At 47.1% G+C, this 23789-nt stretch overlaps 1 protein-coding gene across 1 annotated transcript in view; it reads right to left on the reverse strand.

The window, feature by feature from the left end:
* LOC126249360 (monocarboxylate transporter 10) overlaps positions 1-23789 on the reverse strand; it is a 479255-nt gene that overhangs the window by 60326 nt on the left and 395140 nt on the right. Inside the window, exon 4 of the mRNA XM_049951013.1 lies at positions 20790-20930. Coding sequence (XP_049806970.1) covers positions 20790-20930 — 141 coding nt within the window. The remainder of the gene's footprint in view (positions 1-20789; positions 20931-23789) is intronic.

Raw genomic sequence — 23789 nt, forward strand, 5'->3', positions numbered from 1 at the left:
GACAGCAATGTGTTGTCTGTAGGAATAAAAAATCTTTCTGGAAATATGTTCCTTCAGGAGTGCCATGGGGGTCAGTCTAGGTCCACTTTTGTTATCTTAATATCCCATCAGAAATTGATAACTTCAGAATTCTATGAACAGTTACCGTACCTCCTATTTAGCTTTACAGTGTTCCAGTATCATATCAGAAAATAATGAGGAACTTGGATTTAACTTTGTATGAGCATCTTAACTGGATAGAGAATACTGCTGCAAAGCCAGAAGACATTCACTTGTCTCTATGCCCTCAAAAAGTTTTGGAAGATATTCCGACCAGATGTGAAATGTAAACTTGTACAATCACTAATTCCACTATTGCGATGTAATTCAACATGGCAAGAGTAGTGAACACAAAAGACGGTTATAACTACAATGAATGCTTGTGTTTGTTAACCTGCAGTGTCCATCGATATGACCATTGTAGTGCTTAATATTCTCACTTATGGTGTTTGAGGCCAGAGAAATTACACAATTACCATATGCTAAGTCTGCTTCACCGGCTTCTCAGTGTTCAGGCCAACCGTTACCTCGCTTCAGAGATGAAATGCCTTTCATGTCATCATAATTTAAAAACAAGGTCCCATTTACCCAATATCCTAGCTGTGCCCAATCATAAAACAAAAACATTCACACTCCTTAGCTGTTGCTGCTGTTTATCTGTGGATTAACTTACTCCATACTCTGCACACAATTCAATATATAATGTTTTTAAGAAGAAGCGGAAGCTCTTTATTCTGTCACCCTCATCATGTCTTCCTCACGAACTAATGTACACGGCCAACTTCCCATCAGTCAAATAGGAAATCCAATGCTCCTATCTCTTCCCAGTTACGCTCCTTTCTCTTTTGTTTCCTTTATGTCATGCTATCTTCTTTTCCCTTATATTTTTTAACTGAGTGTTATCATGTTTCTCTTTCCCTCCCTTCTCCACCTATTTCTCTCATGGTAGCAATCATAACTAAAAACCCGCCTTACCATAGTTTGTAACTGTTGATGTACTTATCATGTACGAATATAATCTGTGTGGGTGTGTCTTTTTCTTTATCTGTACTATTGTAGTGTTTAATTTCTAAATGTACTGTAACATACTGAAATACATGTAAGCGAGGGCTTATGGACCTAATATTGCCAAGTTAAATACATGAATCAAACAAAGAGAGTCTCAGACTTCAGACTGGAGAGCAGTGTCCAAGTGTCAGGTGAACAAGGATTTTGTAAGCTATGTCTTTTGTGGGCAAACCCTATAAATTTTCCAGTGGTGTAGCTCAGCACTGGTACAAAATCTGTAAAGTGGTTATGATTTGTGCTGTTTCAGACTTTCCCAGGGTAGCAACTCTTCCATTGATTCAGGGTGTCGCATCGAATAATGTTGTGGAAGCTGCACGATATTTCAACGAGACAGCTGCTCGTCATCTTCAGGTGCTTACTGTCAGGGGCGGGGGGTGGGGAAGGGCAACAGCGTAATACGCCGCTCTGCAGCCTACAGAAAAAGTTTAAAACATAATGAGGACATATAACAATAAAAACAGGTGGTAAAACGGTGACTACTTAAAACGAACATGGTGAAAATTTGCGAAGAAAATATAAAAAAACAAATGGTGGCCGATGCTGATTAGAACACATAGTAATTCGACAGGCGCAATTAAAAAACATGGCGACAGTCTGGTTTATGTTTGCATCACACAGCACTGAACACTCACAGAAAACACTGCATGATAGAGTTCAAATGGAGATTGGGGGCGGGGGAGGGGGGGGGGGAGGGACCAGAACACATGAGGGGGAAAAAAGAAGGGAGGGAGGAGAGGAAAAGCAAAAAAAGGGGGGAACCGATGGAAAGAGAAGACACAGAAAAAAGGGGGTCAGGGCGGACGTGAGATGGAGTGGGAAAAGCAGTGGAGGGGAAAGAAAAAGGACTCGGAGGAGAGAAAGGATCCAAAGAGAGGGTAGGCTGGGAAAAAACAGGATGGAACGGGAGGAGAGGGAGCCAGGGAAAAGGACAGAGGGAGGGAGGGGGGTGTGAGGATCAGAGTTGATAGGAAGGATAAATGGAGGGAGAGAGGGTTATCATCCGGGAGGGGGAGTTGACGGAAGCCACATTGGGAAAGGAGATGAAGTGTGTATTGGTGGAGAGGGGGGGACACAGCAGAGAAGGTGCGGCAGCGGCCAGGGGTTGGAGAGCAGAGGGGCAACCGGGGGATGGGGGGATCAAGTCAGCAGGAGGTGTAGAGGACTTGGATATTTACGAGGAAAACGAGCAGATGGGGGAAAGGAATCAGGTCATAGAGGATCTGTGTGGGGGACGGGAGGCATATACAGAAGGCGAGGTGGAGTGCATGGCGCTTGAGGATCTGGAGGGACTTATAGAATTTTGGGGGGTGGGGTGGGGTCAGATATCCAGGTGGGACTGGCCTAACAGATGATGGGACAGGTTAAGGAGTTGTAGGTGTAGAGGATGGTACAGTGGTTCAACCCCCATGTCCGGCCAGAGAGGAGTTTAAGGAGACAGAGGCAGTTGTGGGCTTTGGATTGGATAGAACAGAGATGAGGGATCCAGGTGAGGTGACAATCAATGGTGAGTCCAAGGTAGGTGAGAGTGGGGGAGAGGCAGACAGGACAAGCGCAGATGGTAAGGGAAAAATCAAGGAGCCAGAAGGAGTGAGTCGTGTGACCTACGATGATTGCCTGGGTCTTGGAAGAATTTATTTTGAGGAGCCACTGGTTACGCCATGTGGTGAAAAGGTCAAGGTGATTCTGGAGAAAGCGTTGGGACCGTTGAAGGGTAGGAGTGAGGGCAAGGAAGCTGGTGTCATTGGCATACTGCAGGTGGTGGACCAGAGGGAGGGGGGGTCGGGGCATATCTGTCAGGTACAGGAGGTAGAGGAGAGGGGAGAGGACAGAGCCCTGGGGCACACCCACAGAGGCGTATAAGGGGTGGGAATCGAGCTTATGGATGGTAATATAGGAGGGGCGTCGGGAGAGGAAGGAGGTAATCAGATGGACATAGTTGATAGGAAGGGTGTAGGTCTGGAGTTTAAACAGGAGAACAAGATGCCATACACAGTTGTAGGCCTTTTCGAGGTCTAGAGAGACAAAAATGGCGGGGTGACGGGAGTTAAGCTGGAGGGAGGGAAGATGAGTGGGGCATAGGAGTTGGTCATTGGCAGAGAAGGAAGGTCGAAAGCCACATTGGGTGTTGGGGAAGAGGTGGTATCGATAGGGGGTGGTGATGGATGTGCCAGGTAAGGATGGATTGCAAGAGCTTTCTGAACACTGAAGCGACTCATATAGGGCGATAGGAAGAGGCATCAGATGGAGGCTTGTTGGGTTTGGAGAACGTCAGGGTACGGGAGATTTTCCACAGGTTGGGGTAGAAGCCAGTGGCAAGGATTACGTTGTAGAGGGTGCCAAGGACTGCAAGGATGGAGGGAGGGCAGTGCTTGAGATGGTGGTAGGTAATGCAGTCATGGCCAGGAGCGGTATTGCGTTTAGTGCGGAGTGTGAGGCTAATGTCCTGTGTAGTGATGGAAGTGTGTGGTGTGTGGTCCAAGTACTGGAAGCTAGGAGCAAGGAGAGGAGTGGAGGTATCTGTATGTTCGATGACATTGGGGAAGAGAGAATAATCAAATTGGGGATCATCTGGAATGGAAAAGACATTGGATAGGTGGGAGGCAAAGTGGTTGACCTTACTTAGGTTGTCAGGAAAGGGATGATCATCAAGGAGGAGAGGGTACTGCGGGGTAGGGTGGTTCCCAGTAAAGAAGTGGAAAGCAGACCAATACTTGGAAGAGTTTATCGAGAGTGTGGCATTGAGTTGTGTGCATGTCTGTCGCCAGGCACGGTATTTCTTCGCAGTAAGCATGTTGCGGATGCGGCGTTGTAATTGCAGGTAGTGGGTGAGTGTGTGCTGATCACGAGTGCGGAGGAAGGATCAGTAGAAGTTACGAGATTCACGAAGGAGAAGGACTGCCTGTGGGGGCAGCACTGGGTGGTGAGATGGATGACTTTGGTAGAGATGTGGGGGCGACAGCGTCAGACGAGGTCTGGTGGAGGAAGACAGCGGTTCGGGAGATGTCATCAGGAGATTGGAGGGCAGGGTTGTGGCATTCGACCTGGGTGTGTATGGAGTCCCGGTTGGCATCCCAGTTGGTGCGGGAGAGTAGTCATGGACAAGTTTAGGTGTAATGTCAGGGCAAGGAATGGGGTGGGGATGGCGACCATCAGAGACAGTGAGGAGGACGGGGCCATGGTCACTGCCAATTAGTTCAAGGACTCTGCAGTGATGCACCCAAGGATGTTGGAAGAGGCTAGGTTCACGTAGAGGGTGGTGTTGGATTTGGGTTGGGTGTGTTGGAGGAGGGGAACCAGGTCTCCCTGGAGGGTGGTGATAAACCAATGCCAACGCTGGAGTTCAGCAGGAGCATGGCTGTGGATATTGAGGTCTGTAGCAATCACGTAGATGGAGAAGGTGCGGTCAATGTGGGCCAGGAAATCGTATGGGATGGGGGTACCAGGGTGGATGTAGGTGGTGGCACATGTGATGGCAAGGATGGGGAAGAAGAGGCTGAGGGTGAGATGCTCAGCAGGATTCTTGAGGAGAAGTTGGGGCCATGGTCACTGCCAATTAGTTCAAGGACTCTGCAGTGATGCACCCAAGGATGTTGGAAGAGGCTAGGTTCACGTAGAGGGTGGTGTTGGATTTGGGTTGGGTGTGTTGGAGGAGGGGAACCAGGTCTCCCTGGAGGGTGGTGATAAACCAATGCCAACGCTGGAGTTCAGCAGGAGCATGGCTGTGGATATTGAGGTCTGTAGCAATCACGTAGATGGAGAAGGTGCGGTCAATGTGGGCCAGGAAATCGTATGGGATGGGGGTACCAGGGTGGATGTAGGTGGTGGCACATGTGATGGCAAGGATGGGGAAGAAGAGGCTGAGGGTGAGATGCTCAGCAGGATTCTTGAGGAGAAGTTGGGGCCAAACATGGAGGTGCTTGTGGCCGATAGAAACCCCACCACGCACCAGGTGGTATGGGTTATTGGTGCGATGGAGGGTGTAAGGAGCTGTGGAGACAGAGATAGGGGTTGAAGTAAGGTTTCATTTAAGATGAAGGCGTCCATGCGGTGTCGATGGAGGGTGTGGAGGAAGAGGAGTTTGTGGGTGGGCAGGTAGTGGATATTATGGTAAAGGATGCTGTAATGTTGTCATGCAATGGTAGGGGAGATTTAGACGAGGGTGGTGAGGGGGATGAAGGTGAAGTGGGCCTGGTTGTGGGAGTTGGTGGCATAGGTGGTGAGGTGGAAGACGGAATGGGCAAGGGCGATTTGGGAAAGGGTGTGGGGGCATTAGAAGGGGTGGATGTTTTGGAGAACTGTGGTGACAAAGCAGATGATGTCCTCTGCAGTAGAGGGGGATGGGCGGTGAGTTGTTGGGGTGGATGAGGTCAACGATGGGGCGGAAAGTATTGTTGCATTGGCTTGCCAATATAAACTCAGACTCGCTAGGAAAGCGCAGGCGCCAAGTGGTGGGACTATAACGTCATCGTAGACGAATCATAGAGCACAGCGACATCCAGTGCGCCCTACAGGGGAAACGGGCCATGGTCTTCGCATTCGCGGCGCGGGAGAAGTGCGACCACAAACCGCGGCACAGAGCGCATGCGCGAGCGCGTGTCTCCAGAAGAATCAAACTGAAGCAGCTCAACGGAAGACATCTACGCTCCTCAGATCCTGCTAGTTTCCTGAAGATTTTAAAAAGAGCTTACGAGTACAAGCGCCAGGGTCACCACGACTTCATGAGTTGCCTAAGATCCATAATGAAGGGGTTCCGCTTCTCCCCATTGTGAGCAATATAAGAGCTGCAACATATTACCTAGCAAAACATCTGGCTTCTCTTCTGAGCTTTTGGTAGGAAAATTTGAACATGATATTCGAAACGTGGAAGATTTTATACAACGACTGAAGACTTTGTTTCTCGAACCAGCTGAGGTATTAGTGAGTTTCTATGTGATCTCTTTGTTCGCACGAGTACCTCTGGTGGATTCATTACAACTTACAGGAACTAAGTTGGTGGAGGACATCTTGTATCTATTCAAATATGTGCTTATCTCAACTTAATTTTTATTTAATGTACAATATTTTGAGTAAACGGATGGTGTTGCTATGGGTAGCCGTTTGTCTCCCTGAGTAACTGACCTTTTTATGGAATACTTCGAGAAAAAAGCACTTCAGTCAGCGGTGTTGAAACCTAAATGTTTCTGGAAATATGTGGATGGCACCTTTGTAGCTTGGCCACATAGAGTAGCAATGCTTCCTGCATTTATGAAACACCTCAACTCCCTCCATTCGAGCATTTGCTTCACCATAGAAGTAGAGAAAAATGGAGACCTCCCGTCCTTAGATGTCTTACTCCGCAGAAAACGAGACAGTTCCTTGGGTCACAGTGTGTTTCGTAAATCAACTCGCACTGACCTATATCTATGAGCTACGAGCTGGCATCTCCTACCTGTGCAGTGGCGTGTTATGAACTCTCATTCATCTCAGATGCATGCAGCCTATCAGCAGAGCTTAGCCATCTTCGCTCTGTGATTCTACAAAACGGGTACTCTGATACACAGATCCGGAATGTATTTTAACTTGCAACCACTAAAGCCTAATAACAGCCAGAAGAAATCGGGAATTCCACAAGGATGGTTTTTCCACTCTGTGTTGGTGCCATGTCCTTCCAGGTCGGCAGGCCGTTCAAGAAACATCAAATAAAATGTGTCTTCCGCACTCCAGAACGCGTGCAAACTATGCTGGGTTTTGTTAAGGACAACCTATGTCTAAGGAGACCAGGGATATATAAAATCATTCATCTCAGATGCATGCAGACGTGTCACACTGTTAAGGATAGATGCACTGAACATAGACATCACACCAGATTGTGACAGCCAAAGTCTGCTGTGGCTGAACACTGTCCTGAAAGGGAACATAGCATGAGCTATGGAGAGACAAAGATCCTTTCGTCTGCTTCCACCTACTGGGACCCTATAATTAAAGAAGCAGTCGAAATACTTATATGTAATGACCTGGTCAATAGAGTCACCGGAATTCAACTCAGCAAGGCATGGAAACCAGCATTGGCGGTACTAAAGCATCATCAGCAGCAGACAAATGAATCCGAGTCAACACGGAAGGAGAATCGGAGTTCGCACACTTAAACTGGGCGCTAATAATCTGGCAGCGCGCGCGGGGGCCATGATTTGCGGCCACGCTTTTCGCGTGTCGCGAATGCGAAGACTGCTGTCAGTTTCCCCGGCTGGGGGCACTGGCTGTCGCCGTGCTCTATTATTCGTGTACGATGACGTTATAGCCTCCTCCCAGCGCTTGGTGCCTGTGCTTTTCTAGCGAGTCAGCGTATATATTGGTGAGCCATTGCAGCAACACACACAGGCCATCCTTCTTCTCCGTGCATCCTGCAGACTCTACCGCTCCTTCCTCCGCACCCATGACCGGGATACACTCATCCGCCACCAGCAATTACAACGACACATCCACAACCTCCTCACAGCAAAGAAACGCCAGGACTGGCGCCACGCATGTACATGCCTCAACTGCACCCTGCCTGTCAACTCTTCCAAGTACTGGTCTGCTTTCAACCACCTTGCTGGTAGCCATCCAGCCCCGCATTACCTCTCCATGACAACCGGCTCTTCCTTGACAACCTCAGTAAGGCTAACCATTTTGCTTCCCACGTCTCCAAGGTCTTCTCCATTCCTGACGATCACCATTTTGATTACTCCCTTTTCCCCACCGCCCTTGAATGCACTGATACCTCTGTCCCACCACTCGCCCCCAGTTTCTGGTACTTGGAGCAGTTACCTCCTTCAGTCGTAAACACTCTCATTACCACACATGACATCAAACTCGTCCTCCACTCGAAATGCAACACCGCTTCTAGTCATAACAGTTTCACCTACCGCCACCTCAAGGAATCTCTCCTATCCTTCCTGGCTGCCCTTGCTACCCTGTACAGTGTCCTCTCCTCTGGTTGTTATGCTGACCTGTGGAAGACTTCCGTGTCCTGCTGTTCCCCAACAAACCTCCCTGACGCCTCTTCCTATTGTCCCATCTGCCTCACCTCCGTGTTTGGTAAGGTCTTTGAGTCCATCCTCTCTCACTGTATTCATCACCACCTTAACCAGCACCACATCCTTCCCCTTACTCAGTGTGGCTTCTGGCCCTCCTTGTCAGCCAACAACCAGCTCCTTAACCTTACCAATCTTCTTCCCCTCCAACTTAACTCCTGTTGCTCTGCTATCTTTGTTTCCCTTGACCTCCAGAATGCCTACAACCGCATCTGAAATCCCAGGCTCCGCTTCAAACTCCAGATCTATGCTCTCACCATCAGTTTCGTCCGTCTCGTTGCTTCCTTCCTCTCCCATCGTCCCTCCTATGTCACTATCCACAGTTCCAACTCTCGTACTTACTATCCCACTGTCAGTGTGCCCCAAGTCTCCATCCTTTCCCCTCTCCTCTATCTTCTGTATACTGCCAATATGCCCAAACCTCCCCCACCTGTTCACCTCCTCCAATTTGCTGATGACACCGTCTTCCTGGCCCTCTATCCTACCCTTCAACGGTCCCAACATACCCTTCAAACCCACCCTGACCAGTTCACCACCAGGTGCAACCAGTGGCTCGTTCACATCAACCCTTCCAAGACCCAGGCAATCATCATAGGTTGTACCACCTGGTCTTTCCGTCTCCACGATTTTTACTTCACCATTTATGGTCGTCCTATCCACCTCACTCCTACCCTTAACTACCTCGGCCTCACCCTCGATTGTCACCTCTCCTGGACTCCCCATCTCCTTATGATCCAACACAAAGCTCACAATAGACTCCACCTCCTGAAGTTCCTGTCTGGCCGGACGGAGGGACTGCTTCCTTCCACCGTCCTTCACACCTACAAATCCTTGATCCACCCCACCCTTTGTTATGCCAGCATCACTTGGATTTCCGCCCTTCCCAGATTCTATAAAGCCCTCCAAACCCTAGAACGCCATGCACACTGCCTCGCCTTCCATATCCAACTTCCGTCCCTCATGCAAATCCTCTACGACCTCATCCCCTACCCCCATCTTCTTCTTTTCCTCGAACACATCCACATTCTGCAGATCGTCTGCCAACTCGATCCCCCCCACCCCCTGGTGTTCCCCTTGCTCTCCACGCCTAGGCCATTGCCGCACCTTTACCGTTGTGTCCCGTACTCTCTCCATCTCCACCTCCTTTCCCAACGCAACTTCCATCACCTACCTCTCCTGGATGATGAGCTTTGCCCTGATATCTACCCTTGCCACCAAATCTCACCCCCCCCCCTTCCCCCTCCTCCTCCTCAGGATTCCCTCTCCCCTCCTCTTCCCTTCCTTGTATGGTTTTCCTGCCTCCTATGCCCCCCCTTTCCCATGCCTGCCTTCTGTGTTTCCACACTCCCTCCTGACCTGCCTTCCCTCTTCATCTCCCGCCCCGCCTGTCTCCTGCGTCTTGGTGCGACCCCGCCCCCTTGTTTTCCTTTCTTCCCACCCTCTCCAACCCCAGAGCCCCCCCCCCCTCCCCCACTGCATCTTCCTCTCCTTCCCTCCTCTCAGGTCTCCCATCCCTCGGCAGGTCCCTACCAGCAGTTTTTATTCTTCGTGTGTGCACCATCACTTACAGTGGTTTTTTAAGTGTCTCTCGCTCTGTGTGTTTTTATACTGTGGCCGACATTTAACTTGTGTGTGTGACTCCAATGTATTTTAAGTGCCACAAAATCGCCAACTGTGTTATTTTAACTTTACGTCGACTTTTTAACTGTCCCCATGTTAGTGTATATTCTAACTTCCATTGTCTCCGTTCACTGTGTTTTTTTATTCCCCCTTTTGCGCCCCTACTTATGTCTAAATTCTCATTTTTATTTTTTGTAATTCCACTCGGCTGAAGAGCTGTGGGTTGTGCCGCTACCAGCACTCCCCTGCCCTTCGGTCGATCACCGATCGGCTGGGCTTGCTGTGGTGTCACAGCCAGACACCACACGTGCTAGGTGGTAGCTTAAATCGGCCGCGGTCCTGTAGTACATGTCGGACCCGCGTGTCGCCACTGTGTGGTCGCAAACCTAGCGCCACCACAAGGCAGGTCTCGAGAGACTGACTCGAACTCAGCCCAGTTGTACGGACGACAGAGCTAGCGACTAGACGTACGAAGCCTTTCTCTCTCATTAGCCGAGAGACAGAATAGCCTTCAGCTAAGTTAATGGCTACGAACTAGCAAGGCGCCATTAGCCTTACAGTGATTGTAATTAAAGTCTCCTTTGTGCGATGTACCACAATGATTGATTAAAGATAAGTATTATACCAGCTACGTACTTTTCTTCATAGCATTAATTACGTATCCTGTTCCAGTACTTCACGCCCGTCTGCGTTAGTCTAGCGTGCCTTTTAAGCCACCTCTATCTACAAGGTGTTGGCCCAGCTGCCGACACATCACATGGCGACGAGTCTACAAAGGAGCTTGTGTTTTACTTTGCCCTAATTTCTTTGTGTCATGGCTTCGCCACAATCTCCAGATGTACTGTCCGAATTTTATCGCTTGCAGAATCAGCAGACGCAGGCGTTATTGGATGCTCTTGTACAGCTCGTCCAGGGTCAACGTGCGCTGCACACCGATGCGGCCGCCGCCGCTTCATCGTTGCCGCAGCCACAACATGCTGTTGCACCTCAATTCAGGCCCTTTGATGCAACCCACGAGTCCTGGCAAGAGTGGTCCCGTCAATTCGCCTTCCACCTCGCCGCCTACAGAATTCAAGGTAATGAGCGGCAGCCGTTTTTGCTTTCTTGTGTCGGTGTGTCCACCTACCGTGTGATAGTGAAGTTGTTTCCCCGGCGTGACGTAGCAACTCTGTCCTACGAAGAACTTTTGTCTGCTTTAGATGCCTATTTCAAGGAAACAGTAAATGTCGTTGCAAAAAGGTATACGTTCTTTCATACAAAACGTACGGCCGGTCAGACTAATAGGGAGTGGGTTGCGACATTGCAAGGACTTACTAGGGAGTGTGTGTTTGAATGCGAATGTGGACTTCCTTATTCAGATACTATGGTGCGTGATGCAATAGCACAGAACGTTTCTGATGTTCGCATACGGGAACAGATTTTGAAACTAGTTAATCCCTCCCTTCAACAAGTGATAGACATATTGGATAGGCAAGACACACTTGACTTTGCTCAGGACTCATTTGCAACTTCGCCGGCAGTGTGTCACATTAACCGGCCCGCCGGGCCCGCTGCACGGGACGCTCAGCGGCCCTCGCGCTCGTCAGCGCAGCAGCAGCCTAGCTCGCAAACACGTGCGCCGCGTAAGCAAGCTAATGCAGTGAAATCATGCCCGCGGTGTGCAACTCGACATTTGCGTGAAAATTGCCCGTCACGCCAAGCTATTTGCTTTTACTGTCATAAGAAAGGACATGTCCAAAGTGTTTGCCAGAAAAAGCTCAGATCAGACACTCACACCAATTCCAGGCCCTTTGCTTCGCGCCGGAATCGAACCAAGGAAACTCAGGCTCGTGAACCTTCGCCCATGGATATTCATGTAGTTCATTCCACCCCGTCCGGTGACAGTGTTCATTCCACAAACAGTGTGCGTCGACGTCGACGGAAGTCCCGTCACGTCGCACGTGATTCTGTCCCAGTGTCTGTTCCAGTTGCACAACACAGTCGCTTTTGTCGTCAGCAGGACAATAAACTTTTTGTCGCCTTAGACTTTGCAGGCAAAGTGATACCATTCCAGCTCGATACCGGAGCTGCAGTTTCATTGCTCAATCACGACACGTACAACCAACTGGGCAAACCTCCGTTGCGTGCCGCAAATGTTCAGCTCAATAGTTACTCAGGCCAGAAAATACCAGTGTTAGGACAGTGCAGCTTTCTTGCAACATACAAGGGACAAACAAAACTTGTGTCATTTTACGTTCTTCGTTCTTCTACTGCAGTGAACTTGTTTGGTTTAGATTTATTTCAGTTGTTTAATTTGTCTATAGTAAATCAGGTCCTCTCAGTGATTCAGACTGTGCCTTCCGCCAGTGTTTCTAGTCTATGTGAAGAATTTGCGGACATTTTTGCACCGGGCCTTGGTTGCGCTAAGAACTATGAAGCACATTTGGAACTGAAAGCAAACGCGCAACCGAAGTTTTTCAGAGCGCGCAATGTTCCCCACGCATTGCGTGATGAGGTCGCAAGAACATTAAACGATTTAGAATCTCAAGGTGTAATTGAACGTGTGCAGGCTTCTCTCTGGGCCTCACCCTTAGTAATTTTGCCAAAACCTTCCGGAAAATTGAGACTTTGTGTGGACTTCAAGGCAACTGTGAATCCACAACTAGTAACTGCTACTTTTCCTTTGCCCCGCCCGGAAGATCTTTTTGACAAACTGTGCCTGGGAAAATATTTTTCAAAGTTGGACCTAGCAGATGCGTACTTGCAAATACCTGTGGACGAAGAATCCCAGCGCGTCTTGGTGGTAAACACGCATCTTGGCTTGTATCGCTTCAAAAGACTGCCTTTCGGGTGTGCATCCGCCCCTGCATTGTTTCAGCAATATTTACAAAGTATTTGTGCGTCGGTCCCTACTGCTGCGAACTATCTGGACGATATTGTGATCTCCGGAAAGACAGAAGCCGAACATTTGCAAAATCTCCGAACATTATTTCAGGTCTTGCGACAAAATGGTCTTCGCTTGAGGAAGGACAAATGTGTGTTTTTTTCTCGGGATTTACCCTACCTGGGCCATGTCCTCAATGCCCCAGGAATACATCCGAGTCCCGAGCACCTCCGTGCCATACAGGATTTGCCGTCACCGCAGAACTTGAAACAGCTGCAGAGTGTGTTGGGGAAACTTAATTACTACCATAAATATGTTCCCCATGCCTCTTCCATTTCAGCTCCGCTTCATCGCTTACGCCGTAAAGGTGTTCCGTTCGTCTGGACGACGGAATGCGAACGCGCCTTTCGCCAGTTGAAATCGGCGTTGCTTTCACATACTTGCCTTACGCCGTTCGCTCCCCAGAAACCCCTTTTGTTGATGGTAGATGCATCGGATTTCGGGATCGGTGCTGTGCTTGCGCACACAGATGGATCGCATGATCGCCCTATTGCCTTTGCGTCAAAATTGCTCTCATCTGCGCAAAGAAACTATTCACAGATAGAGAAAGAGGCTTTAGCTCTCGTGTTTGGTGTTACTAAGTTTCACGATTTCTTGTATGGTCGTCACTTTACCATCATCATGGACCACAAACCTTTGACATCGCTTTTTCATCCGAACAAGCCTGTACCTCCACGTACAGCGCAGAAATTCATTCGCTGGTCACTTTTTCTCTCGCAGTACCGCTACGATATCTTGTATCGGTCCACTGCTAAGCACGGAAACGCTGATGCGTTGTCCCATTTGCCTGTTGCTGAGGATAAAGCATTCGATTCTTCCGAACTTGCTTGCATGTTCCTTGATGCGGAAACCGATGACGTGGTCGCATCGTTTCCGATTGATTTTCGTCGTGTCGCTACAGCCACAGCTGCTGACCCTGTCCTTGCTCCCGTTTTGCGTTTTGTTGCTACGCCATGGCCCTTGTCCAAGTCACGGATCGAGGATCCGCTGGTTCGCCGATTTTTTGCTCACAAGGAGAGACTTTTTGTACGACGTGGTGTTTTGTTGTTGTGTTCTGATAATGATCAGTCCCGAGTCGTGGTCCCACGTTCGTTACAGTCCTCTGTCTTACGGCTTCTTCACCACGGACATTGGGGTATAGTGCGTACGAAACAACTTGCTCGTCAGCACTGTACTTGGTTCGGAATCGATGCTGCGATTACGAATATGTGCTCCTCTTGCGTGGCGTGTGCCGAACAACAATCCGCACCACCGCGGAAATTCTTTGCATGGCCGAAAGCCACTTCCCCTTGGCAACGCTTGCACATCGGTTTTGCTAGTCCATTCTGGAATGCTCGTTGGTTGGTTGTGGTCGATGCTTTCAGTAATTTTCCTTTTGTTGTCCGGATGTCTTCCACGACGTCTTCTGCCACAATCCAAGCCTTGTCTGCTATCTTTTGCATTGAAGGTCTTCCGCAGACTATTGTTTCCGACAATGGCCCACAATTCATGTCCGCAGAATTTCAGTCCTTCTGCAAGGCCAATGGTATTCAACATCTGACGTCCACGCCGTTTTCGCCTCAGTCAAACGGTGCCGCGGAACGATTGGTCCGGACTTTCAAGTCACAGATGTTGAAATTGAAAGAGTCGCATTCTCGGGAGGACGCATTATTGCTCTTTTTGTCCTCGTATCGCTCTCAGCCCCGCGATGGTCGCTCGCCGGCTGAGTTGCTCCATGGTCGTTCTCTTCGAACCTTGATGTCTTTGCTGCATCCGCCGCATCAGGTTCCTGTGCAGCGGCAGACTCCTGCTTTTGCTCCTGGCGACGTTGTCTTCTATCGCACCTATCGCGGTTCACGGCGTTGGCTCGCAGGGCGCATTCTTCGCTGCCTCGGCCGCGCGTTGTATTTGGTTTTGGGGGCCTCTGGTGAGGTGCGTCGGCATCTCAATCAGCTGCGCCTCTGTCGTCGCCCGGGTTCTGCCGCTCCCCGTCTGCTTTCAGCGACGGAGCCGTCAGGTCAGCACCCTGGGGACCCATCTACTGGCTCGCCTCATCCCCAGGTGTTACCGACGCTGCCTTCCATTTTGCCTCATGGCGTCGCGCCGCCGCCGCAGCCGCCGCAGCCGCCTCCGGCGCCGCCCGCAGTGGACGCTTCGCTGCAGCCGCCACGCGCCTCCCTGGGTCACGCGCCGCCGATCGCTTCCCGTGACCAGCTGTCCTCCGCCATGGAACTCTTGCCCGCTCCGGACCAGATGTCGTCATCGCGCGTCGGATTCTCCGACCACATGGAGGTCGACCCTTCGGCCCCTCCTGTCTCTTTACGGGCGCATACACCGCATGTTGACGTGCACCCTGGACTAGGTTTTCAGGCGTTTCCTAGCTCCCCTCGGACCGAATGGCCGGGTGCGGGTGGCACAGCCTCGCCTGTTGTTAGCCTCCCCACCTCATCGCATACGTCAACATGGGGTCCTCCCCACGGTGGGCGGAAGCCTTATCTCACGACCGTTCGCCGATTTGCGGGGGAGGAATGTGGTGTCACAGCCAGACACCACACGTGCTAGGTGGTAGCTTAAATCGGCCGCGGTCCTGTAGTACATGTCGGACCCGCGTGTCGCCACTGTGTGATCGCAAACCTAGCGCCACCACAAGGCAGGTCTCGAGAGACTGACTCGAACTCAGCCCAGTTGTACGGACGACAGAGCTAGCGACTAGACGTACGAAGCCTTTCTCTCTCATTAGCCGAGAGACAGAATAGCCTTCAGCTAAGTTAATGGCTACGAACTAGCAAGGCGCCATTAGCCTTACAGTGATTGTAATTAAAGTCTCCTTTGTGCAATGTACCACAATGATTGATTAAAGATAAGTATTATACCAGCTACGTACTTTTCTTCATAGCATTAATTACGTATCCTGTTCCAGTACTTCACGCCCGTCTGCGTTAGTCTAGCGTGCCTTTTAAGCCACCTCTATCTACAAGGTGTTGGCCCAGCTGCCGACACATCACTTGCCGCACCGTCCGCCTAATTGGCCGCTCCTATTACGACGATCAGAGCAGAGGAGGAAGGACCATCGAATATGGTAACCCCGGCAACGACTATGGTCTTTGAGAGGCCCACAACACACTCACCTACAGCCACCGGTGGCGTCTTAACGATAGTTCAAAATGGTTCAAGTGGCTCTGAGCACTATGGGACTTAACATCTGAGGTCATCAGTCCCCTAGAACTCAGAACTACTTAAACCTAACTAACCTAAGGACATCACACACATCCAATCCCGAGGCAGGATTCGAACCTGCGACTGTAGAGGTCGCGTGGTTCCAGACTGAAGCGCCTAGGACCGCTCGGCCACACCGGCCAGCGATAGTTCTCATCAGCAACAAAATAACAATACCAGCGAAACAACCTGTGACCGACACGGACGAGTAGACAGCTCAGTCGCTAGCCGCAGCTTCGTCGATCTAAGCCTCCACATGGTGGAAGACAACACAACACAACCCGAAAACGACAACAGAATGGACTCCACAACGGAATATAGAAGTGGCCTCGGTGCCATCCGCCGAAGGAAACTGCACAGCTCCACTTCGAAACCATATTCTGTGCCACCCGCTAGCTACTTACAAGAGCAGCTAGACGAGGAACCATTCCCTGATGATGATCGCCAATCACTCACAACAGAATAAGTAGATATGTACCAACAGTTGTCGGACGACGATGGTACATGCTTCTGGGAAGAAGAGGACGACTTTACCACCGTCCAGAGTAAGAGGCACCACAGGAAGAGTGCAGAAGAACTACACAACCCACGCAAACGACGCATTGACGAAATAGAGATGACCAACAGATATCAAGCGATTGCGCTACCAGAGGCACTGCCCAGAGGATCCCAAGAACCTAAAGGGCCAGCAGCGACTAAAAGACGAGAAACTGACCACCTCAAACCACCCATGGTACCACTGGTGACCATTTACCAGACACAGGGTTACCTTGAACTCACCAAGGCTCTTAGCTCGCTCCTCGACGTTGGTCTGAAGGTCATTTATCAGCAGGACTGATTAAAATACCACTTCGACACGTTCACACACCAGCAAAAAGCCATGTCCTTTTTCGCCAACCACAACATCCATTTTTTTACTCATCAACCTCCGAAGGATAAGGAGCTCAAAGTCGTCATTAAACGCCTACCAGAACAGATTCCTGAGAAATAAGTGCTCGAAGTACTACCAGAAAAAGACTACAGCGTCATCGACGCACAGCAGTACCACAAGAGAGACGATAAAACAAAAAAGCTCCTCCAACAATTGGCGTATTGCTTACGGCTACCGAAGGGAAAAGATAATCACAAGATTTATGATATGAAATATCTCCTCCACACGAGAGTGCGTGTAGAATCCTACAAGTCCAAGGACGGTCCAGTCCAGTACAAACTATGCCAACAGTGGGAACACACAGCCAATTACTGCTGCCTCGCACCGAGATGTGTCCGATGTGGCGGCCATTATAAATCAGCGGGCGGCCAAGTACCAAAAACAGAGAAACCTACATGCGCCAACTGCGGAAAAGATCATCTTGCAACCTACCACGGGTGCGAAACATACCGAGCGATTGTGAGGATGTATAAAGTGAAGCCCGCCAATCAGCCACCATGACAAAAGACCTTTGTCTTCAAAAAAGCCAGGCAGGAAGAGCAACACAACATCCAGCGACAAGTACAACATCCCTTTATGATACGCGACGACAACAACATTCAAGGACTTACGACGACGGGACGGCCCCACGTCTCCTATTACCCACTGGAGAATCAGCGACGTTCGCCAAGGACCCCATCACACCAGCCATCGTGTGTATCGTCTCGCTACTGACCTCACTATATCAAAAACTGAACACCATTCTTTCACTAGTAGACAAACTTATGAAAACATTCATTTCGCCCTAGAATGGACCACAGACGCCCTACAATGCACCTCAAGATCTACATACGAAACGCGAATTGTATCAAAACAAAGAAGACAGAACTAACGGACTTCCTGACACGCCACAAGACTGACGTTGCGCTCATTTCAGAGACGTGTTTAAAGAAGCCGACACAGTTCTTCATACAGATCGTGCATGTGTATCATACCGATCGGGTCAGTAAAAGAAGAGGTAGGACTGCTATCCTAGTCAAAAAAGAAATACGTCATCACCAGGAACAACTTCCATGGCTATGACAATTCGGAGCTACCATCACCGCAGACATAGGAAACATCATGTGTGTTGCTGCATACCTCGGTCCAAACAGACACTTATTACCTGAAGACCTACGAGACTCTTCGATCGTTTCGACAGGGTACTGCTGGCAGGCGATCTCAACAGCAAGCACACTGCTTGGAACGCGAGAAAAACGAATCCAAAGGGTCAACAATTATTCGGTCTAGAAGAGGACCTAAACATTAATGTGATCGTTCTTACAGACCCCACAAGAGTGGCCCCTATTGTCCATCAGTAATCAGACGTCCTTGATATAGCGGCTCTCCAGAATTTCAGTGTCAACCTCCAACGCCGGTTGATCAATTACTTATCGTCAGATCACAAGCCAGTAATAGGAATACTGAGAGGGCACATATCCCACTGCGGCCACTTAACACAAGGCAGACCGACCGGCCACATTTTCAGTGTTTTCTGGACAACAAAGGTATCCAGCACAGGACGTCTCATCAAGGGCTATTATCAACACAGCAGTAAACACGTTAATGGCCAAAATCCAAAGCGCGAAACGCTAGTCAACAACACGGATTTCTCAAACATATTTCAACTTTGAGGCGTTTCTCCCACGTCCCACGTCTTCAAGCCATCAAAACACAACGGAATTATTTCTGGAGTCGTTGGCTTCACTTTAGGAATAGAGGATAGAAGGCAGATGTACCAACTGAACAGGGCACACCATAAATATGTCACAGAACGGCGTCAGGAAGTCTGGGAAACCAAGATGTCTGACTTCTTGGTATGAACGCGAGATTAGTGGCAAGTGATAAAGGACCTGTGTCACCAAAGACCACCAAAAAGAGCAGTACATTTTCCAGACGGCCTGATGTACGACCTACTGACATAAATGGAACAGTATGCCGACAGTATGTCAGCAGCAGATGACAACTCCACTGGCACAAGATGACGAAGTCCTATGCTATCAGGAGAAGATCTGAACAACCCTTATGATCTTCCAGAATGCACCAAGGCATTTCTGTCCACAGTATGCCACTCCAGTGTAAATTAAATAACTCATCCATAAAACGGCCAACAACTCGCTGGGACACCAATGAATACTTGAAACATCTTCCTAGGAAGCCGCTGGTCCTAAGCATAAGAATTTTTAACAGATTTCATCATGGATACCTCCCAGAGGCACGGAGGATGGTGAGGGTGGTGCCACTGCTGCCACCCAGGAAGGATCTCTCCCTTCTGAATAATTATTGGCCTATCAGTCTTCTACTAGCGCTGGGGAAGTGCGTCGAATAGGTATTACTCAAAAGACTGCAAGACACTATGGTACTGGAGAACGTGATCTGGCCAGAACTGTTTGGATTCCAAAGTAAACTCTTCGCCAAACTTCAACTCCTCCGAATTACCGAAATCATACAAGACAACTTTAATACACGACATTCGCCAACTGGAGTGTTCTTGGACCTCAAAACCTAATTGTCAAGCTGAACCAAAGCAACACAATAAACGATCAGTATGTAAAACTATTTGCTAACATCGTTGAAGACAGGATACTGTAGCTGTGCATCAATGACAAAAATGCTGTCGAGAAACCAGTCCATGCCGGTATCGCACAGGGATCTGTAATCTCGCTAGTACTTTTCAACATCTGTACCAATGACTTACCTACAGTTCCACATGTGTCAGTTGGCCCCTGTGATAACAAAACAGCATTTTTAACGAGAGACAGAAAATTAGATCAATGCATTGTGAGATTGTAATGACAACTGGATCTCATGGAGCAATGGGCACAACTACACAAGATCACCATAACCTGGATAAAACAGTGGCCATTAGTTTCACAAAATGCCTACTGATCATCCATACAAGGCTACACATCAGAAACCAACTTGTTGCTCAGTCACCTGTGGTAAATTAGCTAGGCGTTTACCTGGACAGGAAACTACTCTTCACCCATCACATCCCAGAAAAGGAGAAATCCAAACTAAGAAGGTGGAGACCTCTCAATCCCTTCTTCAGGAGTAAGGATCTGAATGTTGCCACAAAGATGACACTATACCAAGCCACAATGGAGCCCACACTGCTCTATGGAATGACTTCACGGGGCACAACATGTGACACCCATTTCAAGGAGCTCCAAACCAAACAAAACAAATGTCTCCAATGGACACTCAGAGCATAATGGAGGGTAAGGACAAAGGAACTCGATGATACACTCCATAAAAAATACCTGTGCCAAAAAGTGTAGGAAAAGGCCCAAAATCTGTTTGACAAAATCATCTCACTACGTCACATCACTCATCAATTAGCAACAGTAGGCACAATCCTTCCCCAATGATGGCACCAGTATAAATTGACACAATCAATCCTGGTAGATGATGGAGTTGCACCTGCAAGACATTGAATAACCTCCGTTCAAGTATAAATTACAATAAAAAATATTAAACAAATAATTAAATTAAATTGTGTCCAGCATGTGTCCAGCATGCCTACAGACAAAAGGACCCCTTTGTATGCTCAACACCTGTAAATAAAGAGAAATAAATGAAGTCTGAAGCCTCTCCCTTACCTAACACAAAGGCAGAAAAATTTCAAAAGGTGTTAAGGCTCCACACACACCCCCACCCCCACACCACACACACAATTAAAAAAACAACAAAAAAGCCAACACGTCAGTAAGCACCTGAAGATGACAAGCAGCTGTCTTGTTGAAATACTGTCCAGCTTCCACAACATTATCCGACACGCACCCATGAGCCAATGAAGTGGTTATGATTTCTTGACATGACAAAAAAGAAAACTTGTAGAAGTTAATGTAATAGCTATAAATTCATTGATAGATACCAGTCATTGTTATGAAAAACTAATTATTCTATGGTAGCTATTTGTACTTTTTTTCCTTATACTTACTTGTTGTAGAAATATTCGATTGACTTTTGGAATGTCTGCAATCTTTCCAAAAATTAATCTGCCTAATCCAGAAGTAGCTCCAAGACACATTATCAAGAGCTTTCCATCTTCTTGAGGGAAAGAGTCTTGCACAAATTTCAGCTGAAATAAGTAAAGAAACTATGTATATATACATATATGTAACTGAAAAATGGATATTACATATTCTCACAGTTTCATCAAGTCAAAATGTCAATTGTACGCCAAAACTAAAGCTACATTTTTTTCTGTTGCTATGGTTTAGAAACTGAAAACATAGTGTGCCCAAAATTTAAAAGCATAATCAGAATGCTGTTAAAACTTAATAATAAGAAAAAACCAAATAATACATAGTATCCCAAACCCTTATGAACAAAAGTATAAACATTTTAGTGAACCATTAACTGAGAACATTGTGGTAAGGAACCAAAGGTAAGAGATAAATGTCTAGTTTTCTATTAACGTGAACAACTTACAATTTACAACACTGACTTAATCTTACAGAAACTGTTGAAAGTGATGACTGTCAGCCTCAGTGCATGCACTACAGTAGTAAATACAATTTTTTCACACACTTTCAGATATTCATGTTGTCTGTTCTGTAATGCAACAGGCAATTGTGACTTTACCAATCAGTTCCTCTTAAATTTCCACTAGAATTTCATACACGAATGATTTTACATAATCCTGTAGAGTAAAATCCACCACAGACACAGCAAAGATAATTATGTTATATTTTCCAAGGTAGTTTTATAAAGATTAATGCAGAAACATAATCAGTTTTCAAATGAGTGACTCACATGAACTGCATACAGTGTATCTAGGATCACCTGCAATGTTATCTTTCAGATAATTTACATTGATTCAGGATGCATGAGTAACAAAAATGAAGACATTACATTTGTATATTTTCAAACAAGACATTGCATCAGTTAATTTATTGGCTTTTGATGAGAGATTCAACTGCAATGTTCACCCCGATAATCTATGTACCATGCTCTCAAGTATGACCTATCTATATCGTAAATTCAGAGGTAGCTCAATAAGACACTGCCAGTGCATACTTAATTTGTACTAACTTCTTCCTTTCCCAACCAACTTATGATATTCTACAGTGGGTTATTTTCACTGATTCAAAAACTATATTTAAATGACAGAAAAAGGTTGCCAGTATTTGATGCTTTTCTGAAATTGCCAAACAATAGTTGTGCAGACAGTATTTTGAAAAGATTAATAATATATAACAGTCTGTAGATTATACATCTGTAGCAGCCAGCAGCTTAGTTCATTTTATGGAAATTCTCAGTAAGCATTCCTTAACAAAGTCAGTATATCACCACAACGTGAAGAATGGGTATGCATACATGAAAGATTTGTCATATGCTAATCTGACAGAAATTCACAACACCTAGAAAAATTATGGTCCTGCCTTTGTTTCAAAACACCCCAAGTGCTAGGTCAGTATAAGAATATATTCAAAAGCACAGTACTAATAGCAAAATGGATTTTAAGTTACACATATCATAAATTCTTTAATATAAACAACATGACACATGAAATTGTTATATCATACCACATAGTGTGATGTAAAAATACAATACTTCATTAACAGTATGAAATCACAAACAAATGTAGACTTTCCTGGATTATAGGTAGTCTAAGGCCCAAACAACAGAAGTGGTGGTTCTTAAGGTGCCAAGATGAGCCAGAGGCACACAAGTGCAAAATCTGTACACCAGCTGTATCACAATTAAAGGCAAAAACTCATAAGTGGCAAGTATATGAATGATGGGGAGAGAGACATGGAGGCACCACATAGTATTTCATGTATATGGACAAAAGTAAGAGGGGAAGAGAAGGGGCCAGCAGATAATTATGTCCCTTGTGTGGAAAATTGTACTCAAATCGCCCATACCGGTATACACTACTGATGAAAAGCCCTCAGGTTTCCAGCCAGGAGGCTGGTTTGTGATAGTATGATGTTTTGACATATGTCATAATCATCATCTATAAAGTCACACTTTGCCTGAAGATAATGAGTGTGACACTCATTGAAAAGTTAAAGTATTCTCAACACTGCCATTCAGCTGGAAATCCAAGAGTTTTTCATCTACATCAACATCCACATACATACTCCGCAAGCCATCACATGGTGCATGGCAGATAGTATCTTGTACTACAACTAGTCATTTCCTTCCCTGCTCTACTCACAAACAGAGCCAGGGAAAAATGATTGTCTATATGCCTCCATACGGAAACTTAGTTCTCTTATCTTATCTTACATTCATGGTCCTTACACAAAATGTACATTGGTAGCAGTAGAAACATTCTGCAGTCAAGACCAGATGCTGGTTCTCTACATATTCCCAACAGTGTTTCATGAAAATAATGTCATCTTCTCTCAAGGGATTCCCATTTGAGTTCATGAAGCATCTATGTAACACTCTCAAATCTACTGGTAACAAATCTAGCAGTCTGCCTCTGAATTGCTTCAATGTTTTCCTTTAATCTGACCTGCTGGGGATCTCAAACACTCTAGCTGTACTCAAGGATGGGTTGCACTAGTATTCTATATGTGGTCTCCTTTTCAGATGAATCACAGTTTCATAAAATTCTTCTAATAAACCAAAGTTGCCCATTTGCTTTCCCTATTACCATCTTAATGTGCTCATTCCATTTCACATTGCTTTGAAAAGTTATAGCTAGATATTTAATTGAAATGACTGTGTCAAGCAGCAACTACTAGTGCAGGATTAGACCATTATAATATTGTTTTTCCTACTTATCTGCATTAACTTACACTTTTCTTCACTTAGATCAAGCTTTCATTCATCATACCAAATATAAATTTTGTCTAAGTCATTTCATATCCTTCTATAGTCACTCAAGAATGACACCTTCCTCTGTACCGCAGCATCATAAGCAAACAGCCACAGGTTGTTGCTCACCCTGTTCATTAAATAATTGAAGACTGCTCTTACT

Source organism: Schistocerca nitens, chromosome 3 (genome assembly GCF_023898315.1).
Source record: "Schistocerca nitens isolate TAMUIC-IGC-003100 chromosome 3, iqSchNite1.1, whole genome shotgun sequence".
NCBI classification, from domain to species: domain Eukaryota; kingdom Metazoa; phylum Arthropoda; class Insecta; order Orthoptera; family Acrididae; genus Schistocerca; species Schistocerca nitens.